We start from the raw sequence: 24,876 nt of genomic DNA on the forward strand, positions 1-24,876 counted from the left end.
CATTAGTGAAGGTGACTTATCAAGGAGGAGTAATACTGACTATTTTGGCTACCTGCACTGAATAGCAGCTCTGGTACAGCTTCAAAAAGTTACGCAAGGCATCAAGTCACATTGAGCAAAGAGAACATCCAGAAATGCGCAGATTTACCTGTATATGTTTGGGTCCAGAAGCAAAGCAGTATCTTTTGGTAGTTTTGATAAATGAACTACTTTAGTTTTTAATTGATGCCTTTCAGTTTCATTTACCCACACATCAGGAAGACTATGAATAAAATAAAATATTCAAGAAAGGTCAGTGATTCGCTCTCTATCATCACTACTGGTAAAAGAGCTGCTGTCAATTCTTATGGGAAATAAAGTCCACATCAATGTTGCACTGCCAAAAAAGATTTAACTGGAAATCTGCTTCCATGTGAGCATCACAATCAGCTTAAATGTTATTGGAGTGTAATTCCAAACCTTTTGTTACAGGACAAGGTTCCCCCCCCCCAATACAAAGGGCTCCACCTCTTTCAGAAAGCAACATTTTATTTCTACTATATTAGCTATGATGATTGGGATATGAGACTTGCCCAAATTAAACTAAACATCTGTAGGCACAAAATTATATACCACCTTCTAGTTCTACATGATTTGTCAGTAGCTCAAACTCTCTATGTGAAGTGATAACAAGGATATTAGTTTGGCTCTGAGGATAGCACTCTCAACAAGGTAAAGGAGCCCCCATGGATTTTACTCTGCTAGTTGTTGCCAGCGCTATCCGAAGTCATTTCCATGGTCAGGTAGCTGGCATGACGTCACAGAGTGCTGTTACCTTCCCATCAAAATGGTGTCTATGTATTTGCATTTACAACCGCTAGGTTGGCAGGGGCTGGGGCAAGGATGGGAACTCACTCCGTTGTGTGGTGCTCGGGTCTCAAACCCAGGCTATCAGCTTTCCAGCTGACAGGTTCAGGGCTCTTAACCGTTGAGCACAATGGGCTGCACCCTAAAAAGAGGCAAAGATGCAAGAACTTGAATTCCTCAAAGCTTCTTAGGGGTGTAGGCTCCTACAGGTTCAGTGTTGCTACATCTGAACAGGAAAGAAGTCTATCTACTGGGAGCTTTTCAAAATCTCACGTTAAGTAGCATCAATTGCAATGATTAATATTATTATTCAAAACAATGGCGCCCCCAGGCAGTGACTTTATTTAAATCTCCACGCATCAGCTCTTCAAATCTAACTAAAAGGTAAATTTTAAATACACTTTGGTTAGTGGAAAACCTAGAACCTATTTCAATTTGGAAACTGAACTACAAGTGTCTACTTTGAAAAGTAATGGCAAATATTTGGAAGACATTTTCTACAGATTTATTTTGGCCAATTTTAAGGAGCTTTCCAGAATTTAATTGAAAGATGGACATTTTATCCTGTCCACTGAACTGAGTTAAACTGAACTAAAATTAAAACAGAATTATGTCTCTGTTGAAAAAGATAGGAAAAAGGGAGATACATGTTCTATATGTGAACATACCGCTTAGAAATTGCTAATTTCTGATATCCTGTACTTTTTGTTTATTGAAAAAGCTAATTATAGTTCAAATGAGCTTTGCTGATTTTAATACTGGTAACGAACATATATTTCCATAATGATTTCAAAGTGCCTTTAGCAACTGCTTCCATGGTGTTAACAAAGTAACAAACGCTTGCAGTCTTTAGAAAAGTTGACACATCATATCCATCTTCAATGAAAAAACTAAAGAAAATTCAACAATATATACTGTATTTACTGATTATACAAATAAGGATATTTCTGCTATTGCCCGTCTTTTCTGTTTAGTTTTGGAAAAGTGCTAATTAACATAGGGCAAAAACATATACCTTCTTTCCAATATGTTTAAACACCTCGAACAAAAATTAACTCAGGCTATGAATGTCTTCAGTATTGTAATAAGAGTCAAAGTCACTTTCCATTTTGTCTTCCTAATGAATATTACTTTTTCTTAATGTAGTCGCAAATGCATGAATTAACTTGGTAAATTTAATTTTCCATCACAATTTTATAACAGTCCTGTAAGCCTGAGTCACACGAAACTCTTTTGTTCAGTATGTTGTAAATTCTGTGTATGCTGTGTGAAATATAGGAAATATCCTAATTTTTGCAGGTGTCCAAATTATGTACTACTGAGTATAAATACTTACATATCTTCTGGAGTCCAGTGAAGCAGCAACTTAACTTTTCCAGAGTCCTCTTTTCTTTTAGCTATTACCTAAAAGCAAACATGAGAAAAGTGACTTGAAATATTTATGTTCTTTCTTGAATTCCCTGTCCTTAAAAATATCTGGTCCAAATGTTTTATGCCCAAAAGTGTTTTAAGGGTTGCAGATTTTTTTTTTCATGGATTCTGATAATCATTAAAGCAGCTTTATTCTTCTTTAAAAACAGTTTGCTACTGAGATGATGTTCAAATTTATGTGAGATGATGCTAATACATCCATACGTTCCCTATTTAATAACTGTTCTCATTTCCTGTAACAAATTTCTGGGAATTGAAGTCCACTCGTTTTTGAATGGCCAACATTGACATAAAGTAGCTGCCTTTCTCAAAGCGTCCATCCCATGTTGCCACCCCAAAACAGCTGGAGTGTATCCAGCTGGGCAAAGCTTTCACACGTTATATATTTTGCATCCTGTGGAAGAAAAAAGTTACGTTTCTTAGCTTGACCCATGTAAAAGATATCAAATTTGTTGTTTGGCCTTCAACTTCATGAATGGACTGCATAAAGAAGTAGCCCAAGCCCCAAATTGGAAACGTCTTGAAGTTCTGCAGAAATATTAACCACAGGATAAAAGCAACGCAGACAAATAAGCTTGTAATTGCAAGTTTCAGACATGTTTCTAGAATTCTGTAACTGATGTACCGGAATTGGAGCTGTTTTCAAAGCTAATGGGTCACTGGGAAATTTAGAAGCACGAAAGATAAAGAGTTGTGGATAACGTTGCTTGAAGAAATGTAGAAACGGGACTTAAATGCCATGGCATAAGAGGGTGCTGTTTAAGCCACTCAAAAATTTTTCAATTTGACTTTTTCCCCTCAAGTGTTAAGGCCACATTGTTAGCGCAGCCCAATATAGGCAAGTCTGGGGACTGAGAATGTTTTGTTTTCTATGTTTATTTTTAAATGTATTTTTGTGTTAATATTGTTAGCTGCCCAGAGTTGTTGGGTTAAGATGGACAGCCATATGTATTATCTAAGTAAATAGAAAAAGTGAGCCTGCCTCAAGCATGGGAGTTGGTAAGGTACAATCAGAAAAGGAACTGATTAGAGAAAGAAACAAAAAACTGTAACCCTCCATTATGTAAAACTGCGTATTTATTCTGGCTTTGGGAAGCTGCCTTATGCCTTAAGCTCGAAAGCTACAGACATTCTTCATTCTTAAAGAGAATCGGAGTTCATCCTAAGTGATTACGGCACAGGGTGTTTTCATAGGAGCTTCCCTCTTCTAAATTATGTTTGAACATTAGCCTCTAATACGAAAAGTAAAATGATGGTGCACTACTATTTTCTTACCCTGCATCCCAAAATTATAATAATAATAGTAATAAAGTTGGAAGGGACCTTGGAGGTCATCTAGTCCAACCCCCTGCTCAGGCAGGAAACCCTATACCATTTCAGACAAATGGCTGTCCAGTCTCTTCTTAAAAACTTCCAGTGTTGGAGCATTTACTGCTTCTGGAGGCAGGCTGTTCCACTGATTAATTGTTCTAACTGTCAGGAAGTTTCTCCTTAGTTCGAGGTTGCTTCTCTCCTTGATTAGTTTCCACCCGTTGCTTCTTGTCCTGCCTTCAGGTGCTTTGGAGAATAGCTTGACTCCCTCTTCTTTGTGGCAGCCCCTGAGATACTGGAACACTGCTATCATGTCCCCCCTCGTCCTTCTCTTCATTAAACTAGACATACCCAATTCCAGCAACCGTTCCTTATATGTTTTAGCCTCCAGTCACCTAATCATCTTTGTTGCTCTTCTCTGTACTCTTTCTAGAGTCTCAACATCTTTTTTATATCGTGGTGACTAAAACTGGATGCAATATTCCATTCTTATACTCAATTCTTATACTCATTCTAAAAGAAAGCTCCCAAAACTTTAATGCAGCATTATTAGCAAAGGTTCAGATTTATAGAAGTATATTTTTAAAGGCAATCTTTCAAAGTATAAAAATGTTGTCAAATGCTAGTCAGGTATTCTAGCAATCATTAACAACAAACTTATATAAAACAGAAATAAAAGGCTGATTATAAAAACATTTTCTAGAAACCTGTAAATTACAAGTGATGTAAAACATGCCTGAAATAGTTTACCTGTTTCCATGTTATTTTCTTAAAATTAAGATAGGTGCAAGATGGATTTGGAAGAAACACCATGTCTGGATGTACCGTAACTCTATTTTCAGGCCTATGGAAAGCACTTCACAAATACAAAAGCCAAGAAAGAGGGGGGCCCAACTGGCCAGATTTTATATTTTATGTATCAATCAAGATATCAAAAGACAACGGTAGAAGAATTTAACTCATAACTACATTGTAAGTGTCATTTAAACGGTCTAGACCATGGGTAGGCAACCTTGGCTCTTTTATGACTCGTGGACTTCAACTCCCAGAATTCCTGAGCCAGCATGGCTCAGCTTGGAAACCTCTCCCTTTCCCCTCAGCATGGCTGGCTCAGGAATTCTGGGAGTTGAAGTCCACCAGTCATAAAAGAGCCAAGGTTGCCTACCCCTGGTCTAGACTATCATTCCAACAACTATGGCCAGAATATGGTCAATGGTATTATGAAAGTTCTGGTTCAAAACATCTGGAGGGCACTAATTTCAATACCCTTTTTTGTGGATTCAGAAGATCTCTCAGAAAGTATTTCACCAAGTAGCAACTATGAACCTTATCGAGGGCAATGGGAAAATCAACAGGTGAAGTTCCTCATGAAGAGAAAGTCCACGGAGGCTATTTTCTAAGCTCCTGTTGTCATCTGGGTGAGAGGAAACTTGCATGAGAAGACTTTTGCTCAGATTCCCAAAGCAGAGGCAAACAGCCACAAATCAGCAATCAAGAGTACTGCTTGATTTGTCTTCAAATGGTTGCAGGAACATTTTCAGAGCAAAGATTCTGACATAGGAATTATACCTTCCGCACCAAACAAACTTTCCCATTTCTATTGCAGACTTTTTGAAAAAGTCAATCTTTACCAGGAATAAGGGTTACATATATGCAAATGGAGTTTTGCTGACCTCTCCTGGAGAACCACAGAAATAACTCAAAAGATATTAGTTACTCTTCCATATTGCACTGTTTAGTTTCAGCCACTAAATATTTTGGAACGTGTAGCACGCTCATACAGCATCTGCCTGCCGCTGCTTAAAGCAGCTGTGCCTTCTCCCAGAATTTTATTGCAGAGTCTTGCTATAATTCTCATTCTCAAATCTGCAAAATCCTCACTTTTATATCCATCTTCGGATATTGCACTTAGATCTCCAGAACCACAGACTTAAGATTTGAATAATAACCTCCAGGCTTTGATTTGGATCCAAGTTCTGGAGTAGAGCAGCTAATTATAGCTAACTGTAATCAGTCCAATGTCAACATACTAAGCAGCAATACCCCTAAGCAGAAATGGCTGCACTGGGGGCTTCTGTCCAAGTGTAGCCATTCGGATCTCGTCTCCTTCCCTATAATGCAGACAATCGATCCACAGTCATTCTTAAGTTTTGCAATAGAAGACTGGAGAAGGGCTATGAAGCACTTTGGAGCCAACTGAAAAAAAGGTGTGTAATTAGGACACTCGTGGATGAAGAAAATTTACGTTAAGTACTAACCCAAAAGAAGGTGGGACACTGGGCAGCCAAATAGTCAGAATCATCCTCTCTTTCTATGACAATCTTGCAAGTGGAAATAAGTGAAGGTGACTAAAAAAATTAAGAGTCGGAGGAAATCCTTTGGATATCTTGAACAATAACCTCCACAAGCCTCATCCATAGCCTAGCTATTGGCAAAGAGGAATATCAATTAAAACGTCACAGGAAATTCTAATAACGATGGAGACCATGCTCCAAAATACACCTGGAACTAAGTAGGAAAGAACAGTCAAATGACTGATAGAGTCATCGCACAATTTCTGTCATCTATTCAACATTTACAAAAATAAAACTATTTTCTCTCATTACTGCTTTCAAGCAAGGTAGGGAATTCTTTCCAATCTCTTTATCAGCTCTGCCCATAGGAAATGTTCATATTTTATTCTCTGCATCCTTCACCCTCTCATCCTGAAGTCCTGTTCTGCTATCTTCTTGTGGTGATGGAAGGGGATTCCCGACAGAGAGATGGGTGAAGCGCACCAGGAATACACACCAAAAGTATCTGTGCCAAGCAGGGTCACCTAAACCATGAAGGTCATGTACATTACCTACCTAAAGCAAACAGGCACTTACATCAGGCAGCAGAGATATAGGAAGACACTGTAGAGATAGATGGTCACTTTAATGACAGCAAAGTTTCAGTGTTGTTGTCACTGTGAATTGTGTCGAGGGGGGGGTGCACGAAGGGAGGCTTAGCCAATCTCATTGCACACATGTTGTACTTTGACAATAAAGGTTGATTTGATTTGATTTGATTCATACTACATGGTAAGTCATAAACTCCTGTGTTTTACCAAGTAACCACATAGTTAGATAAAGTGACCGACAATACACTGTCAGGTAACAAATGCTTAAGTCAACATGCCATTAAGGAACATCTGAGGCTCTTTTGGAGCACTAATGATATTTATGACACTAAACCCTTCAGGTGGTTCAATAGCTGAGGCTGCTGTAAGGAAAAAGAAAATCCAAAGCAGCAAAGACGTAACGATAGTGGGAACACAGAATGTAAAACCACAAATATGGGATGCTCAATGCAGAAAAAGTAAGATGAGCTGATTATATCTTGACATTTTAACCATTAGAGAATCGACACTGATTGGAATTGGACACTTTTGAGTCAGAAAAATCATAGTGTTTTATTACCCAGGACACAAAAATGAAGAAGAAACAGCACCGCTTTAAGTGAGGAAGGATTCAGAAGGACAGGACTTGTGTACAATGCAGTTGAGGAACAAATTAGAATTTAGAATTTGCAGACAACGTCGTTTAAAATGATGTTCATCTAAGTTTCTGCTCCAACCACTGATGCAAGATGACATGTTGTATGGTCAAGCTCAATCTGAAAATGATTGGAGACTGGAATGTCAAAGTTAGAAATACAGGAGGAAAATGTAGCTATGTATGGGGCCAGGAAACAGGAACAACTTATCACCTTCTGGTTTCTTTAGCAACGGCTCATTCTTCAAGCAGAACAATTTCTAAATACTTAGATATCATCAGTTGGAGAATACAGAAGATCACACTGATTATATTATTGGTACGAAGAACTGTAACAGATCAATTAACCAGCAAAGACGTGGTCAGGAGCTGATTGTAGAAAAAAATCATGAACTGATTATGTGCAGGTTCCCTCCCAAGCTAAAGAGGAAGATCAAAGCCAGAAGTTTCCACAATGTAATCTTGAATGTATATCTACCATTTTCAAGAAGAACATCAAGAACTCTCTGAAGTCCTGAACCTCACTGAGAGAAAAATCAGAGAAATTGTGGAATGAAACCGAAGAAGGTATAAAACAGTGGATCTCAACCTTTTTAATGCCGCAACCCCCCAACCGGTCATAAGTCAAGGACTACTCAACCGGTCGTAAGTCGAGGACTACTCAACTGGTGCAGCACCGTTTGCAGAATGGGACTTTTGGCAGGCTCAGCAGGGCAGAGACAGCCTGGACAATTCCTACTGGCTTTTGAAAGCCAATAGAATTAGACTCTATTCAAGAGTTTATTCTATTGGCTTTCAAAAGCCAATAGAATAAAAGGGAGTAGCGCAGCTAAGGAAAAGGGGGGGAAAATGGCGGACTGTGTTGTTTGGCGACCCCCGTGAAATGGTCGTTCGACCCCAAATGGGGTCCCGACACACAGGCTGAGAACCACTGTTATAAAAGGTAAAAATGGAACTAGACTGCCACAGGCTAAGAAATAGAAGACACCAAATTGGATGTCAGTACAGATGACAGAAACTGCTGGGAAGAGAAAGAAACCAAAGCCAAGAAAGACAAAGATCTCAGGAGAAACTTAACCAAACCCAAAAATATAGAGAGCTGTTCGATAAAACAAGGAACAGCATTACAACAGCATCTATATATAATTAAGAAAGAAATATAAACAAACAAACATACATGCAAACAAAAAAAAAATAGAAACAGAAGGGAAAAATACAGATTAAATTTCCAAAAGATCACAAAACTTAGGAGATTCCAATCTCAAACCAATATGCTAAAAGAGGAACAGACAGTAATTCAGAAAAGATGAAATAGAGATGAGAAGAGTATATTGAAAGTACTGCACAATATAAATTTCAACATCCAAGATACCTTTCAAGATATTCCCTACTTAGAAGTGGGTGAGCAGCACTACAAGCTGAAGTCAGATTAGCAATTAGATAGCTACAAGAATTGATGGAGCATCTACAGAAATAGAAAACGAAAGAATCTAATAACAGTTCCAATCACACGACAACAGCAAATCTAGAATGATCCAGTGACTAGCTGACAGATTGGAAGAGGTCAGTCTTCATACCAGTATCAAGGAAAGGAGGCTTAACAGATTGTACAACTACTGCACAATATCCTTAATTTCGCATGTTAGCAAAATGATGTTCAGTGTCACTGAATGCAGATTATAGGCCTAAAATGGAAAAAGAGATGCCAGATGTTCAAGCTGGCTTTCGAAAAAGCTAAAGAACAAAAGACATTGCTGATATGCTGGTAATTGTCACAGAACACTAAAAAGAAGTGGTTTTATTGGCTACAGAAAGCCCTATGACCTTGTTGTCCATATTAATCTGTGGAACGTCCTTAGGAATCCAGAACACCTCACTGAAAGCCATAGTCTGGATGGAACTTGGAAAAATAAAATTGTCTCCAGGTTGAAAAGAGAGTGAGACAAAGCTATATTGCCTTATTTATCCAAAGTATATGCTGGATATATTTTGAGGGAAGGTGGACTGGAAGAAGATGATTATGATTTTAAAATTGGACAAAGAAACATCAATAACCTGCTCTCTGCTGATGACGTTTCTCCGACAGATGAAACTGATCTGCAAATTCCAACAATAAATATCAAGGAACAGATGAAAAAAATGAGACAACTCCATTAATTAAAATCAAGTACCATGTGAAAAAAATGGAGATGATGGTTAAATATAAAGAGATCCAGACTAATGACAACAAACACTGTCTTAGAACTGACAGTGAAGACATTCAGATGGTATATAACTTATGTGCCACACAGTAATATTTGACAGGATAGCAAGGAAGATCTTAGAAAAGGTATTCAGATGCCATCACTTGGCTCTATCTACAACAGTGTTTCTCAACCTTGACAATTTTAAGACATGTGGATTTCAACTTCCAGAATTCCACAGCCAGCAATGCTGGCTGTGGAATTCTGGGAATTGAAGTCCACATGCCTTAAAATTGTCAAGGTTGAGAAACACTGATCTACAAAGAGTAGAATCACGCTAACAATATGACACCCTACAGGAATAAAGGACTCTGGAAAAGGTGGAGTGAAAAGATGTACTCTGGAGAAGGGGATAGTCCTTGACGTACAACAGTTCATTTAGTGACTGTTTGAAGTTACAACAGCACTGAAAAAAGTGACTTATGACCATTTTTCACACTTATGACCTTGCAGCATCCCCATGGTCACGTGATTTTCATTCAGATGCTTGAAAACTGGTTCATATTTATGACGGTCGCAGTGTCCCGGGGTCATGTGATCCCCTTTTGGGACCTTCTGACAAGCAAAGCCAATGGGGAAGCCAGATTCACTTAACAACCGTGTTACTAATTTAACGACCGCAGTGATTCGCTTAACAAATGTGGCAAGAAAAGTTGTAAAATGGAGCAAAACTCACTTAACACATTTCTCACTTGGCAACATAAATTCTGGGCTCAATTATAGTCATAAGCTGAGGACTATCTGTATTCACACTTTTAAATGTTATATTGGAAAAGATTATTGAGAATATCATGGCTAGCTGTGAAACCAACAAATCAATTCAGAATTATCACTTGTAACACAAATGACCAGGCTCAAATTACCATATTTTGCACACATTACACAAAGATCTCACTATTTTAAGAAGTTTATAATGCTAAGAAAAGTGGAAGGAAAGAGGGAAAAATGAGCACCAGCAAGGTGGATAGATTCAATTATAATGACTATGAATGCCACATTAAGAGACCTAAAAGGACGGATCACCTGAAGAATAGCTACACAGTCAATCAGAGTCAACGCTGATTTGATGGCGCTTGGACTGAGTATGAAGTAACAAGTGGTTCTGCATCCCTTTATGCTGTAAGTATGCGTGTGTCTGTATGAACAGGGAAACACGGGGATGGGTTGCATTCTCTGATTCATGTGACAGAAACAAGGCAGGCCTAGAATGCAGGAGCTGCCAGCTTTCTGAGCTACTATTCTATTACCTACCTCTCTACGGGGTCGGCAGCCCCTGGCCAGCTCATGACATTTTCGAGCCTCCATCTTTCTTTTGTCAATTTTTCTGCCACACCAGATTTGTCACCTTGTGTTCTATTATGAAGAGTCATCATATTTATGGACAGAATTCTGAGCCTCTTTACATACTTTCTTTCCAACTTTCCACAAGTTGGAAAAAAAATAAATATATTTAGCCCAGAGAACTATCTGAAGAGTTAGGATTCTACTTCTGAGAGCAGAATTCAAGTTGTCATCTATCCATGGCTGTGTCTAAGGTGCTGGATGAGCCTCTGGGAGACCAAGGTTCTCATTCTTTCACAGCCATGGATCACTCTCAGAACAATCTGCCTCAAATTATAATGGAGAGAAAACTGAAGGCAGGGAGGCCATGTAGACCAGGAAGTCCTGGAGGAAGGATAGGAAATAAATTTAACCAATTAAAATATGAAAATTGCTGGGTAAACTTGGGAGAAATCACAGCCCCTTTATAGGGCTGCTGTTGTTCTTCCATGTTCTACAAGATAAAAAGAGAGGAACACAAACTGCATATATTTTTGGAAGAAGAGCATAGAAGACTTTGTGGAAGATTTTCCCTACTACAGTCGAGTAACATTATCTAAGTTAAATCTGTGGCAACAATGCCCAACAATGTAACTGTCAGTGTAGAAAGGCTGTTTGAAAATACTGAAGATATTATAAACACACCAAGTATTGTAAATGATAATACTTACAGTACTGTGAAATACAACGCTGTGGCCTTTTCCCAAACTTTCTATGTGAGCAGAAAGGTTAAAGCAAATAGCTCGATGCCGTATTGCATCCAAGGTCTGTGCATCAAAGAAGTCATGCGGTCTTGCTAAGGAAGAAAAAAAACAACAACAAAGCAAGCCTTCAACTACAATGCAAGAGTATATGTAACATATTTAAAAGTTCAGTTTTTTTGATCTTACTTAAGGAAGAAAGATTATGCCTTTTGCTTTCACAGCACAGGCTGTAAAGCTCAATATATTCACAATGATCCTATTTTTAAAATTATCAAACTGTTCTTACTAAGAGAAAGTCTTCTGCCAATGTTTCGCTGAAGTTTATCTTTTGTAATTTAAATGCAGTATTCCAAAATATGCATTCAGGTGATAAAGGGTGGGGTTTAGAAGGGCTTTTTCCTCTGAAAAAGCCTTTTAGGTATTTGAAAACTGGAATTACATTTCCCTCTTTTCAAATTAAGCTTTCCCGGTGCATTCAGTGTTAATTTTCCAGTCTCCAAATCAATGTCCTTGATCTTTTCTGGACCTATTCCAATTTAGATTTTTTTTTTTTTCATTTTCAGAATTAGACATAACATTCAAGGAAGGAGCTGATAAACGAAGATAAAGTGAAACTATTACTTCCTGTGATTTGAAAAAAAAATACACTTTGTAATAACATTAACAAAACTACATTTACTTTATTTCGCAACCACATCACACTGCCACCTTACTTACATTTGCAAGCAACTAGTATTACAAGATCATTATTGCAAGAATAACCAAACTTCCATTTAGCACAGTGTTTCTCAACCTTGACAATTTTAAAGCATGTGGACTTCAACTCCCAGAATTCCACAGCCAGCAATGCTGGCTGTGGAATTCTGGGAGTTGAAGTCCACATGCCTTAAAATTGTCAAGGTTGAGAAACACTGAAAATTTTAGCAGGTCTTGTGAAGCAATAGGTTTTGGACTTAATAAACATCAATGCCAAGCTCTCCCAGAACACACAACTCTATAGGTTAGGAAATATGTTGCCTATGTGTGCATTAACGTACTTTCTTGGGCAACCGTATTTCTGGCTTCCAGCTTCTTAGCATTTAAGGCTTGACACTTATTATAAACTGGTTCAGCTTTTGGTACTGCCTTTTTTATCTTTTTTTTTTTTTTTTTTTTTGCTGCTCACTGATTCCTTGGTCGGTTTTTTTTTTTTTTTTTTTTTTTGACTTTCAGCTCCTTGATAAAGATAGACCAAAAAGCTGAATGATAGACATTCCCCGTTTCTAATGGTCCTTTGAATTGAGGTTTCACTGCACTGTTACTAAGCTAGATATCTCCAATGTTATACCTTTGTGCTTAATCTCAGTTAACTTGGCATTACCCTCTGTTATTCTCACTCAGTAAATATACATATATTTTTGTAGCTATGGAAGGTCATTTTCAGATACAACCAACAATTAGGTTAGTGGATGTTCATCCATAAGGTTCCAGAAGCAATTCCTTCATAAAATATTTGCATAACAGCAGATATTCTTTCTCTTTCCAGTTCTCTTCCATGGAAGATTTATCTTTATTCAACAGCTTCTCATGACTGAATAGTTTCATAATACTAACGAAGGTACAATAAATGTAATTACTTACTGCTACATATCAAACAATACAAGAAGTTTCTGGGTTACTGCTAGTGTGAACCACACAGGGCTGTAATTCTACCCCTTGGCCCCAAGACTTTTTTTTTTTTTTTTAATTCAGGTAGCCTGCATATCCTGCTTATTTGTAGAAAATACTTCAACACTAGCTGTAATATAGTTGCAATTATTTGAATCCAATTCAAAGGTGATGAGATAAATACAAAATATAAGAAAGTTAAATTTTCATTTATCACACTGAGCATATAAACGCTACTGATTTAAGCTCAACTGAACCACAATAATGTGAATAGAAAATCTGAATTATGCTTTGCTGCTTTAATAACATTATTTTTTTATGTCCTTGAAGAAGTATTTGATCTAATATTGTTTTCACTGTGTGAACTGCAAATCAAGTGGAATGTCATGGGGAAAATGGGTGCTCACAGACACTTTGAAATTTGAGCTGTTTTTTTTTTTTAAAGATACTTTTTGTGCTAATATTTTTTTCGGAAGGCATCCAAATCCATGTTGGTGAGCTGTACAAATTGCACAGGCTTATGGATCCTAGTTCTCTTCAGTTGTTCAACAAAGAGACTATTTTAACTACCAAATGAGCATATATTAAAAATATATTGAGGTAGATTTCTTTCCCTACTTGCCCACTATAGTTAGACATATCTCATAGAGAAAAACAACAACAGGACAAGGATAACACGTTAGCCGATTATGCATCAAAATCATCTGGCATTAGTGAATTAAATCCAACAATGCTAAGTTTTTTGAAGAATACCTTCATGCAGGATCAAATCACTGAAGATACGGATCACTTCATAATTCTCAACAAACAATGTTATATTTAAACAGGTAGTGGGAATAAGAAAAACCCATTGGTGACATCAGTCAGTGATATATATCGAAGTATTCATATATTACATCTGCCTCTAGCACTAAAAGATGAAGTTAGTCATTACCAAGTCAGAAGGCTGAAGGAAACTAGTAGAATACTCACTGAAATACAGCAAACAAAAGAAGTATTGCAAAGGCTTTAACTAGGTTTATAGGAGGAAACCTGAAGAGTGGCACAGTGGCAACATACTGGAAGAGGTCAATCTGCATATTAATACCCAAAAAAGTTTCTTAACAGAATGAGCAAACTATCATGCAAATAACCTTGCTTTCATAAGCTAGTAAAATGAAGCTTAGGCTCATTCAATGCAGATTAGACACCTACACAAAAAAACAAAATGCCAGATGTTCAAGCTAGCTTTAGAAAAGACCAAGGGACATGAGACCTAATTGCTGATGAATGCTAGATAATTGAGAAAAGACAAAGAATATCACCACGATGTAAAAAATATGTTGAGACTCTAGAAACAGTACAGAGAAGAGCAACAAAGATGATTAGGGGACTGGAGGCTAAAACATATAAAGAACGGTTGCTAGAATTGGGAATGTCTAGTTTAACGAAGAGAAGGACGAGGGGGGACATGATAGCAGTATTCCAATATCTCAGGGGCTGCCACAAAGAAGAGGGAATTAAGCTACTTTCCAAAGCACCTGAAGGCAGGACAAGAAGCAACGGGTGGAAACTAATCAAGGAGAGAAGCAACCTAGAACTAAGGAGAAACTTCCTGACAGTGAGAACAATTAATCAGTGGAACAGCCTGCCTCCAGAAGCAGTAAATGCTCCAACACTGGAAGTTTTTAAGAAGAGACTGGACAGCCATTTGTCCGAAATGGTGTAGGGTTTCCTGCCTGAGCAGGGGGTTGGACTAGATGACCTCCAAGGTCCCTTCCAACTTTACTACTATTACTATTACTATTACTAAAAATAAGTCACTATGTGTTTCATTTATTGCAGAATGTCCTTTGATTATGTCCATCACGAATGTGCTTAGAAAAATGGGGATCCCAGAACATCTCATTCTCCTCACGAGAAATCTATATACAGGTGAGGAAACCACAATGTGAACAAAAGGTGAAACAGAGAGTTTTAGATTGACATACTGAACATATATTAAGGGAAGCCGATATGGAAGAAAATCAATATAGTTTTAAAATTGGAGGAAGAAAAATCAATACCTTGCATTATTCTGATGAGACTACTTTGATAGCAAAAATACAAAGGATCTGCAAGCTCTAGTAATAAATGTTAAGGAGAAAAGTGAAAAAAATGGGACTAAAATTATATACTGTATAAAGAAACTAGTGATATCGTGAAGAACAACCACTTTTAAAAGTGGCAATGGACAATTTCTGCCTTTTAGGATCAACCATCAATAGTAAAGGAACAGTCAAGAAACACAACACAGACTAGTACTTGGTAAAGCACCCATGAAGGCCTTGGAAAATATATTCAACGCTGTGATCTATCTATTACCTACAAAGATCAGAATAATGCAAACTATGGTAATCCCAGTGAAAGATGGAGCTTGAAGAAGCAGGAAGGAAGACTACTGACATTTTTGAACCTTGGGCTTGGAGAAAACACATGAAAATACTGTAGATAGCCAAGAAAACAATCAAACAGATCTCTAAACAAATGGCCGGGCTTAAATTATCCTAGGCTGGATACATTTTGGGAAGATTCGTCTCTCTGGAGAAGACTCTCATGCTGGCAAAATTGGAAGAAAAGAGGACAATCAGCAGCAACATGGATGAATTCAGTTATGGCAATGGATATACCATTAGAAGACCTGAAAGACCAGGGTTTTTGGTCATGAGAAAAAAAATATTTATGTAGCTGATAAGAATAGATAGCAACTTGATGGCACATAATCAAAGAACATATCCAATACTTAAAGCTATAGTCACAGAGAAATGAAAATGCATTCCTGAATTAGCATGCAACTTAACAATGACTTGGTTTATGTATCAGATTCAGCTATAATGTTCTTGACTTTAGCTTAGTGCATTGTGTGAATAGAGTCCCTGGCTATCAGAATATCACAGCTTGAATCAGGAGATGTAACTAGGCAAACCAAGAAAATTCCTCATCCAAACATCCCGTAGAGTTCCAGAGGAGTCAATGACTTTCAGAATATTGTGGCCACGTCAGAATCCTGTAAGGCAGTGTTTCTCAACCTTGACAATTTTAAGGCATGTGGACTTCAACTCCCAGAATTCCACAGCCAGCATTGCTGGCTGTGAAATTCTGGGAGTTGAAGTCCACATGCCTTAAAATTGTCAAGGTTGAGAAACACTGCTGTAAGGGGAAGGAACTTTGATGCAGGAGCATAATTCAGCTCTACATTCTATGGTTTCAATTCCGAATCGTATTTAGGCTTTTACTCTTTTGATTCAAAACCATGCAAATATCTGCCAAGCATGGCAGTTTAGATAGATCCTGATACACAGAAACACATGAATCACTAATGTTCATAATTTCGGAAGGATTATAATTCAGAAAGGATTATTTTCAATGTCACAACCGTTCCATGATCGAAACAGGACATTTTTCATTACCGTCCTGGAGAATTTTCATATGTCGATTATGAAAGTTTTGATTAATTAACATGAGTGCAGGCAGGATGAATACCACTGAGATACCAAGAATTGCAGATCCAATTCTATACTCAGGAATTAGGAATGGGCATTTGTATTCTATTATTTTCTTCTTTTAATTCCATATGTTTGCTGTGTTTTTACTTCTTTTGTTTTCATACTTTTGTTTTTACAATTTTAAGCCACCCACAATCAGTTTACAAGTTGGGTGGTCATACCAAATAAAACTCTTAAAACCACGCAGGATCCTTCTCCCATCCAAAAAATTTTAACTGAAACCAATTATCTCAGTGTTTCTCAACCTTGACAATTTTAAGGCATGTGGACTTCAACTCCCAGAATTCCACAGCCAGCATTGCTGGCTGTGGAATTCTGGGAGTTGAAGTCCACATGTCTTAAAATTGTCAAGGTTGAGAAACACTGAATCTGGATTCAGCTTGGCCTGGGAACTGCCATTGGTTGCTGTGGTGGCTGACCTTTCTGGGACCTAAATGTGGGGGTTTGGTCCTCTGGTCCCTTCCAGACTTTTCAGTGGCATTTGTTATCACTGAACCTATATCTTCCTGGCCCACCTGCAAGGATTAGGAATTGGACATTAGAATGTATTTGACGGTGGTTCTACTCCTACACGAGTGGTGATACCGATCACAAATTCAGGAGGAGAAGCATTCAAGCCCTTGGTTATTATAATGTGTGGTTCCTCAGGACTCTCTCTTATACTACTTAATATCTATGTAAAATCACTGTGGGTGGTTGTCCATCTCTTAATAGGGAGGTATCTCTGCTATGCACATAACACCCATTTGTATATTGCCACCCAGGCCAAGCTGGAGATGTTGTGCTTACATCCTGAGAGGATCTGAATGGAATAAAATAATTTCAGGTTGAGTCCCTCTAAGACAGAGCTGCTATTTTTTAAATAGATCATGGGGTATCCAAAGAACATCAGTTCTCAGTGGTCATATTGAATGGAGTTTGTTCCCACTGAAGGAACTGATCTTTAAACAGCAGGATGTGCTGCTGTCAGGAATGGAGCTGGGAGCTTCAGCTGATAATCCAGTTGTGGCCCTGCTTGGACTCAGATACCCTAGCAAGTAATTTACATCTTTATAACCACTCGGCTGGACTACTGCAACATGCTATGTATAGGCTGTCATTGGAAACTACTTAGAACAGTGGTTCTCAACCTGTGGGTCGGGACCCCATTTGGGGTCGAACGACCATTTCACGGGGGTCGCCAAACAACGCAGTCCGCCATTTTTCCCCCCCTTTTCCTTAGCTGTGCTACTCCTTTTTATTCTATTGGCTTTTGAAAGCCAATAGAATAGACTCACTTGAATAGAGTCTAATTCTATTGGCTTTCAAAAGCCAATAGGAATTGTCCAGGCTGTCTCTGCCCTGCTGAGCCCGCCAAAAGTCCCATTCTGCAAACGGTGCTGCACCAGTTGAGTAGTCCTCGACTTACGACCGGTTGGGGGTCGCGGCATTAAAAAGGTTGAGAACCACTGACTTAGAAACTACAGATGGTACAAAACAGAGCAGCTAAAGTGCTAGCAATTTACTCCTAATGATACATATTTTAAGTCACTGTTTTGGTTAGGGTTCCACGTCTATTAAAAAAACCCAGAAAGTTACCTTTTAAAGCCCAACACAGCACAATATCCAGTTACCTCAGGCAATTCCTTGCTAGGACAGAATCTGCTTACCTGGTTTGATCATTAGAAGAGGATTTCAGAGTTCCTCCACTTTTTGAGGTAGATGGGTGTGGACCAGGCAGCACATCGCTTCAATGGTAGCCCCCATTTTATGGAATTCTCTCTCTCCCCAAGAGGAACACACACCTCTGAATCTCTTGGCTTTTCAAAACCAAATTATAACACTTTCATTTCACCAAATTGAATGGGAGCACTATGACATTTTTGTGATTTACTAGAAATTTTACTGTTATTAGTTGTTTGGCCTGTTGTTGTTTTAATGCTTGCAACATTAGAAATGTTGTAAAATGACTACAGATATATTTAAACTGAAGACTAAAAAAAAAAATAATAACTGAAAGGGGAGCCATCTTGCTATTACCGGTAGACAAAATACCAGTGTTTGCCATCTTCTTCCTTTCTAAAAAGTGTCTTTGAGCCCAACATAGGCTCCACAGGCAATTATCTAAAAAATATAATAAATGGGCAATTTAAACAGGACTTTGTTTTGAAGTCTGTATAAGAAAAAAAAACACAAAACAAACATAAATCTGGAATATTAAAAAGCATCCTGGAGGCCGGAAAGAAATTGCCATAAAAACATCCAATGTTTATATCCTTTCCTTTGTAATAAATAAATACCCAAGAAAAAGCCATTTTTTTGTTATCAGCACCTGTGAATCATCAACAAGTGCCCATAAGACTCTGTGGAAACTCCTATGGTTATTTTATTTTGATGTGGGTAGTAGGAGGGTTGACATTTTTCCCTCTCTGAAACTGTTAAAGACTTATAAGCCATAGTTTGTTCTTGGCTTCTAATCTTGGCTTGCCTGGGAAAGACAAGCTAGATAGTTTGCCAGTCACAATAAGCAAACCTCGTGGCTGGCTCAGGAATTCTGGGAGTTGAAGTCCACGAGTCATAAAAGAGCCAAGGTTGCCTACCCCTGGTTTAGCTAGTCCCACTAACAGAAGCTACGTGGGAGCTATTGAGCAGCATTCTTTAGCAAGCTTGCTCGTCCACAGCGAGTCAGAATTTGGGCTTACCATGACGTGTGACCACTCCTATTTTCTTGTCAGTGGTTAAGAGTTCCCCAGCACAGTCTGGCATCAGCCCTATAGAGGACAGCAGAGTCAAGGCCTTTATATATCCAGTATCTTAAAACCTTAAATGTTTTGTGAAATGAGTAGCTGATTCAATACAGCTATCGCCAATGCAACTGCAGAACTCATTTTTGAACTCAAGACAATAGTTATCATTATGAGCTAAACATCCACCTTGGACAAACTGGATTATGCCAATACAAATCCCCCTCCATTTTTTTCATGGGTCTTAAGGGAGCTTCTCTTTTTGAAACATCCCAGCTGGTCACAGTGGATGACTTGTCCAGTTGTCAAAAGAGAAGCAGGAGCGCAGAAAGTGCTCTGGTTTCAAAAGGGAAGAGACTCTTCAGAGTCTGAGCACAAGGAATCTGTTAGCAGCCACGAGAAAAGGTAGGTAATTCTAACAAAAATTTCTATTCAAATCTTTGTTAGCAGGGACAGTCTTATTTCCAAACAAAGAGCCTCCAACTGGACATCCCTCACTTCATCTTTACAACTACTTAGTAATGTAAGACTGAACTCAGAGATAGCAACCAGTTCAATCTTTTGTGAATGAGAACTGAAATAGGTTTTTCCAGCCCAGATCTATCATATGGACTTTATGCTAACTAATCAGTTCAAGCAAGAATTTTTTCAACACAGATCCATTGAGAGAAGGGCTTCCCAAACTTGGCAACTTAAAGATGTGTGGACGTCAACTTCCAGAATTCCCCAGCCAGCATGCTGGGAGTTGAAGCACACACATCTTTAAGTTGCGAAGCTTGAAAAATTAAAGCTGTATCATTTCAACTAAACTGAAATATTAAAATTAGTTTGAATATTTGAAATTTCAGTTAAGTTTATTGAGATTTTTTTAAAATTTTTGACAGGATTATACTAAGCTTGTTTGAAAGACTATTTTTCATTATTGTCTACAAAAGTCTAACTACAAAACCACAATTCCTCCCCCCCCCCTCCAAATGTGATTCCTGAGAAGTCAAGTACAACCCTTCAAATTATCACCCAAAATGATGCTGGGGGATGCAGAATTCCTGGTGGACCTCTTATGCTACTCCTCAAGTAACCATTCAGATCTTTGGACTTCTTTGACTGCCAGGTGCAAAATTAACAGCATCGGATATTTTTTAAAAAAAAAAAATGTTTACTTCTTAGCCCAACAAAGGATTCCAGAGATAAAAATGACACTAATCATTATCTTCTGAATGCCAACGAACTATATATTCTGTCCAGTAAAGAAATCCTATTAGACCTATAAGTTCTGCTCGCTATAATTCTGAAGCCTTTAGCTTCAGAGCTGAGGATAAGTTAAGAAGGTACATTCATACTTCGGTAGGTACAATGATCTCTCTAACTTTCCCAAGGAGCCAGACCTTAAATTCAAAGCTACTAATGAGGGGATTTGCAAGATGGTAAACAGGCAAAAAGCTACTGCGAGCAAGCAAGCCATCAAAGGTCAGCTTCAGGTTTGTAAAGCTTTATCGCAGAACTAAAATACGCGCAGGCTTACGTAAAGAGCGCCTCCGTTTGTTCTTTAACTTCTTTCTTTTGTTCATTCCAGCTTTAGAAGGAGACTCTTCTTTTGCCTTTGGCTGGCTGGCAACTTTTGAAGAGTTCTGCTGACTGAAGTGTGTCGGCACATGCCGAGCCAGCCCACTCTGGGAAGCAAAACTCGCATTGCATCCTCCAACAACGCACTAAAAAAATAAAATAAAATAAAATAAAATAAAAGCAAAGTTAGAGGCACTCAGTGAGGCTATCGCTGGACCAAGAAGGAACAGGCTGCTGCAGTTTTGCTTTGCTATCATCCTTTTATGAAAAGCACAACTGTGCAATCCCAGTCAACATACTGAGAAAGTGCTCACTTCAAACAGGATGTCAATTATGAAAGATTACCTTCCCTTCATTGTTCTTAATGTTAACACAGCACGCAACCAAGAAATGACAGTAGACAACGCTGGTTTCTGAACGCTACAGCGATAGCTCAGTTCCAGTGATGTGAGAACACAGCCAACAATATGAAGTCAACAGTGATGTGAGAACATAGCCAACAATATGAAGTCAACAGCTTTTTTTGTCTACTTAACAGCAGATATTAATGGATTTTGTGTGAGTGAATACTTGTTCTTTCATAAAGACACAAATCTAACAATAAGGTTAAGTCAATAAGATTAGCAAAAGTCAGTCGAAATGTTGCACTTCCTCAAATGCAGATATGATATTGTTTGCCATTATGGAAACTTGGTGGGATGAAACGCACAAATGGAATATACAGTTAGAGGGATTTAAATTATTTAAAGGAAACAGAATGAAAGAGGACCTGGAGTTGCACTATATATAACAAATAACTACATCTCTATAGAAATAGAGCACAACAATGATGAAAACTGTCTTAAATGCATTTGGGTCAATTATAAAAGGGAGGAAAATGACATTGCCATAGGGCTATACTATAGATGAACTTTCTGCTAGTCAGTTAACTAAGGTATGTAGGAAGCACATCACAATAGTAATGGGGGACTTTAATTACCCTGACATCAACTGGGAGACAAACTCTGCACCAAGCGGAAGATCAAACAGGTTCCTGACAAACCTTTGTCTCCCAAAAAGTAGAGAAAGGGACTAGCCATATTAATTCTCACTAACAGAGATGAAATGATAGAAGGTGAAACTACAGGAACCTTGGGGGGAGTGATCATGCAATATTGGAATTCAACATTATGCAAGCATTAGCAATAGAATAAAGTCAAACTAGAGTCTTGAAGCTAATTTCAATAAACTTAAGAGAGTTTGGGAAGGATTCCATGGATGAGAATCCTCAAGGGGAAAACAACCTAAGAAGCTTGGAAAACTTTGAAAAGTGAGATTATAAAAGCCCAGTCTAGTACAATACCAATGAAGAAAAATAACAGCTCTCAAAAAAAATCAGCATGGCTGCATTAAGAACACTATGATAAATTGAAAGACAAAAAGGACAAGTATAAAAAGTGGAAAGAGGGGCACATAACTAAGGCAGAATATCAGCAAATAGCCCGAGACTGCAAAGATGAAGTGAGGAAAACAAAGGCTCAAAATGAACTAAGGCTTGCGACAAAAGTAAAAAAAAAAAAAAGCTTCTTTCAACATGTAAAAAACAAGAGAAAACTCAAGGAAATGATTGGTCCACTAATGGGAGAAAGTGGCAAGAAGGGGAAAGTTTGAATAGTTTTTTGCATCTGTCTTTACACAAAAGGAAAAACCTATCAAAAACAGTACCGTAAAAAACAGATTAGGAATATAATGCAAAATAGGCTAAAAAATGGTTAAGTGAGCACCTGTCCACCCTAGACAAGTTCAAATCACCAGGATCAGATGGATTACACCCCAAGGTTCTGAAGGAGCTGGCAGACGTGATCTCAAACCACTGAACTATATCTTTCAAAGATCTTGGAGCACCAGGGAACTACCAGAGGCCTGGAAAAGAACTGATATAGTTCCCATCTTCAAAAAAGGGGAAAAAATAGATTCAGGAAAATAACCAAAAGTCAACATGGGTTTGTCAAAAACAGATCAGGCCAGACAAATCTTATTGCATTCTTTTACAAAGTGACAAAATTAGTGGACCGGAGGAATGCTATGGATATAATTTACTTGGACTTCAGTAAGATATTTGATAAAGTAGATCACAACCTACTACCTGATAAGATAGAAAAGTGTGGGCTAGACAGCATCACCACCAGATGGATTTGTAACTGGCTGACCAACGGCATTCAACATGTGGTCCTCAATGGAATTGCATCTACATGGAGGGAAATATGCAGTGGGATACCCCAAGGTTCCGTTTAGGCCCAATACGCAAAATCTTCATCAATAATTTGGAGGAGGTGATAGATGGAGAACTCATCAAATTTGCAGACAACAGCAAGCTGGCAGGAATAGCCAACACTCCAAAAGATAGGCTTAAGATACAGAAGGATCTTGACAGACTTGAACATTGGGTGCTATCTAACAAAATGAAATTCAATAGTGAAAAAAGCAAGGTTCTACATATAGGCAAGAAAAAACAAATGCACAGGTATAATATAGGTCAGTGGTGGCGAACCTATGGCACGGGTGCCAGAGGTGGCACTCGGAGCCCTCTCTGTGGGCACACGTGCCATTGCCCCAGCCTTGCCTCTGCCCACGACCCCCTTACCAGCAATCCCCCTGGAGAGTCGCCCCCGAGTGTGGCCCACGCGGAGCAGCGCAGCCAAGGACATGGCAGCCAGGCAGCGTAGACAAGACTCTGCCCTCACGGCCCAACACGCACAGTTGATGCTGCAGGGTGCGGGCAGAGGGCGTGGCTGCCATGGCGCTGCTGGGCTGCCTGGGTGATCTGCGGCGGGCCCTGGAGGCGGTGAGTGACCCTGCAGGCAGGCAGGCAGGGTAAGGGGGGCAGGGCAGGGCCAGTTTTTGGGCACTCGGTCTCTAAAAGGTTCGCCATCACTGATATAGGTGGTACCTGGCTCAGTAGTAGTAATTGTGAGAGGGATCTCGGAGTCCTAGTGGACAATCATCTAAATATGAACCAGCCGTGTGCTGCAGCTGCCAGAAAAGCCAATACAGTTCTAGGCTGCATTAACAGAGGGATAGAATCAAGATCACATGAAGTGTTAATACTACTTTATAATGCCTTGTAAGACCACACTTGGAATACTGCATCCAGTTTTAGTCATCACAATGTAAAAAAGATGTTGAAACTCTAGAAAGAGTATAGAGAAGAGCAACAAAGACTGGAGACCAAAATATATGAAGAATGGTTGCTGGAATTGGGTATGTCAAGTTTAATGAAGAGAAGGACTAGCGGTGACATGATAGCAGTGTTCCAATATCTCAGGAATTGTCACAAAGAGGGAGTCAAGCTCCTGAAGGCAGAAGAAGCAGCAATGGATGGAAACTAATCAAAGAGAGAAGCAACCTAGAACTAAGGAGAAATTTCCTGACAGTTAGAACAATTAATCAGTGGAATGCTCCAACATTGGAAGTTTTTAAAAAGACATTGGACAGACATTTGACTGAAGTGGTATAGGGCAGGGGTAGGCAACCCAAAACACTTAAAGAGCCACTTGGACCCGTTTCCCACCAAAAACAAAACACTGGGAGCCGCGAAACCATTTTGATATCTAAAATGAAGATAACACTGCACATATCCTTTTTTACCTTTATTATAGGATGTATGTGTGTGTGTATATATATATATGTATATGTATGTATGTATATATATATATACATACACACACACACACACACACACACACAAAGGTAAAAAAAGGATATATGCAGTGTTATCTTCATTTTAGATGTCAAAAGGGTCTCTCTCTCCCTCTCTATCTGCCCTTGGTCTGCCACTCCAGACCTGACAAGCTTCAGAACAAGATCAGGGGTTCGTCTCTTTTATGACTCATGGACTTCAACTCCCAGAATTCCTGAGTCAGCCTAGCTGGGCTAGCTAGCTCTAGAGACGTCCGCCCAGTTAGCTCCTTGTGAGTGCACTCTCCAATTTTTTTCAAGTTAGTCGGTTTGTCCTGCCTGAGCAGGGTATTGGACTTACTGTGGAATAGTTTTTCCAGAGTGATTTA

General features: G+C 38.7%; 1 protein-coding gene across 4 annotated transcripts in view; it reads right to left on the reverse strand.

The window, feature by feature from the left end:
* Positions 1–24,876, reverse strand: part of AEBP2 (AE binding protein 2) — a 48,242-nt gene that overhangs the window by 4,568 nt on the left and 18,798 nt on the right. For 2 of the 4 annotated variants that reach the window (XM_039332888.1, XM_039332889.1), the window contains exons 4-8: positions 20,790–20,976; positions 19,226–19,294; positions 11,341–11,465; positions 2,183–2,250; positions 149–262 (exon numbers count right to left, since the gene is read on the reverse strand). In XM_039332888.1, coding sequence (XP_039188822.1) covers positions 149–262; positions 2,183–2,250; positions 11,341–11,465; positions 19,226–19,294; positions 20,790–20,976 — 563 coding nt within the window. The remainder of the gene's footprint in view (positions 1–148; positions 263–2,182; positions 2,251–11,340; positions 11,466–19,225; positions 19,295–20,789; positions 20,977–24,876) is intronic. The other 2 variants (XM_039332890.1, XM_039332891.1) reach the window with 1 other exon arrangement.

Source organism: Crotalus tigris, unplaced genomic scaffold (genome assembly GCF_016545835.1).
Source record: "Crotalus tigris isolate CLP2741 ecotype Arizona unplaced genomic scaffold, ASM1654583v1 scf7180000024469.1203045, whole genome shotgun sequence".
Taxonomy (NCBI): Eukaryota; Metazoa; Chordata; class Lepidosauria; order Squamata; family Viperidae; genus Crotalus; species Crotalus tigris.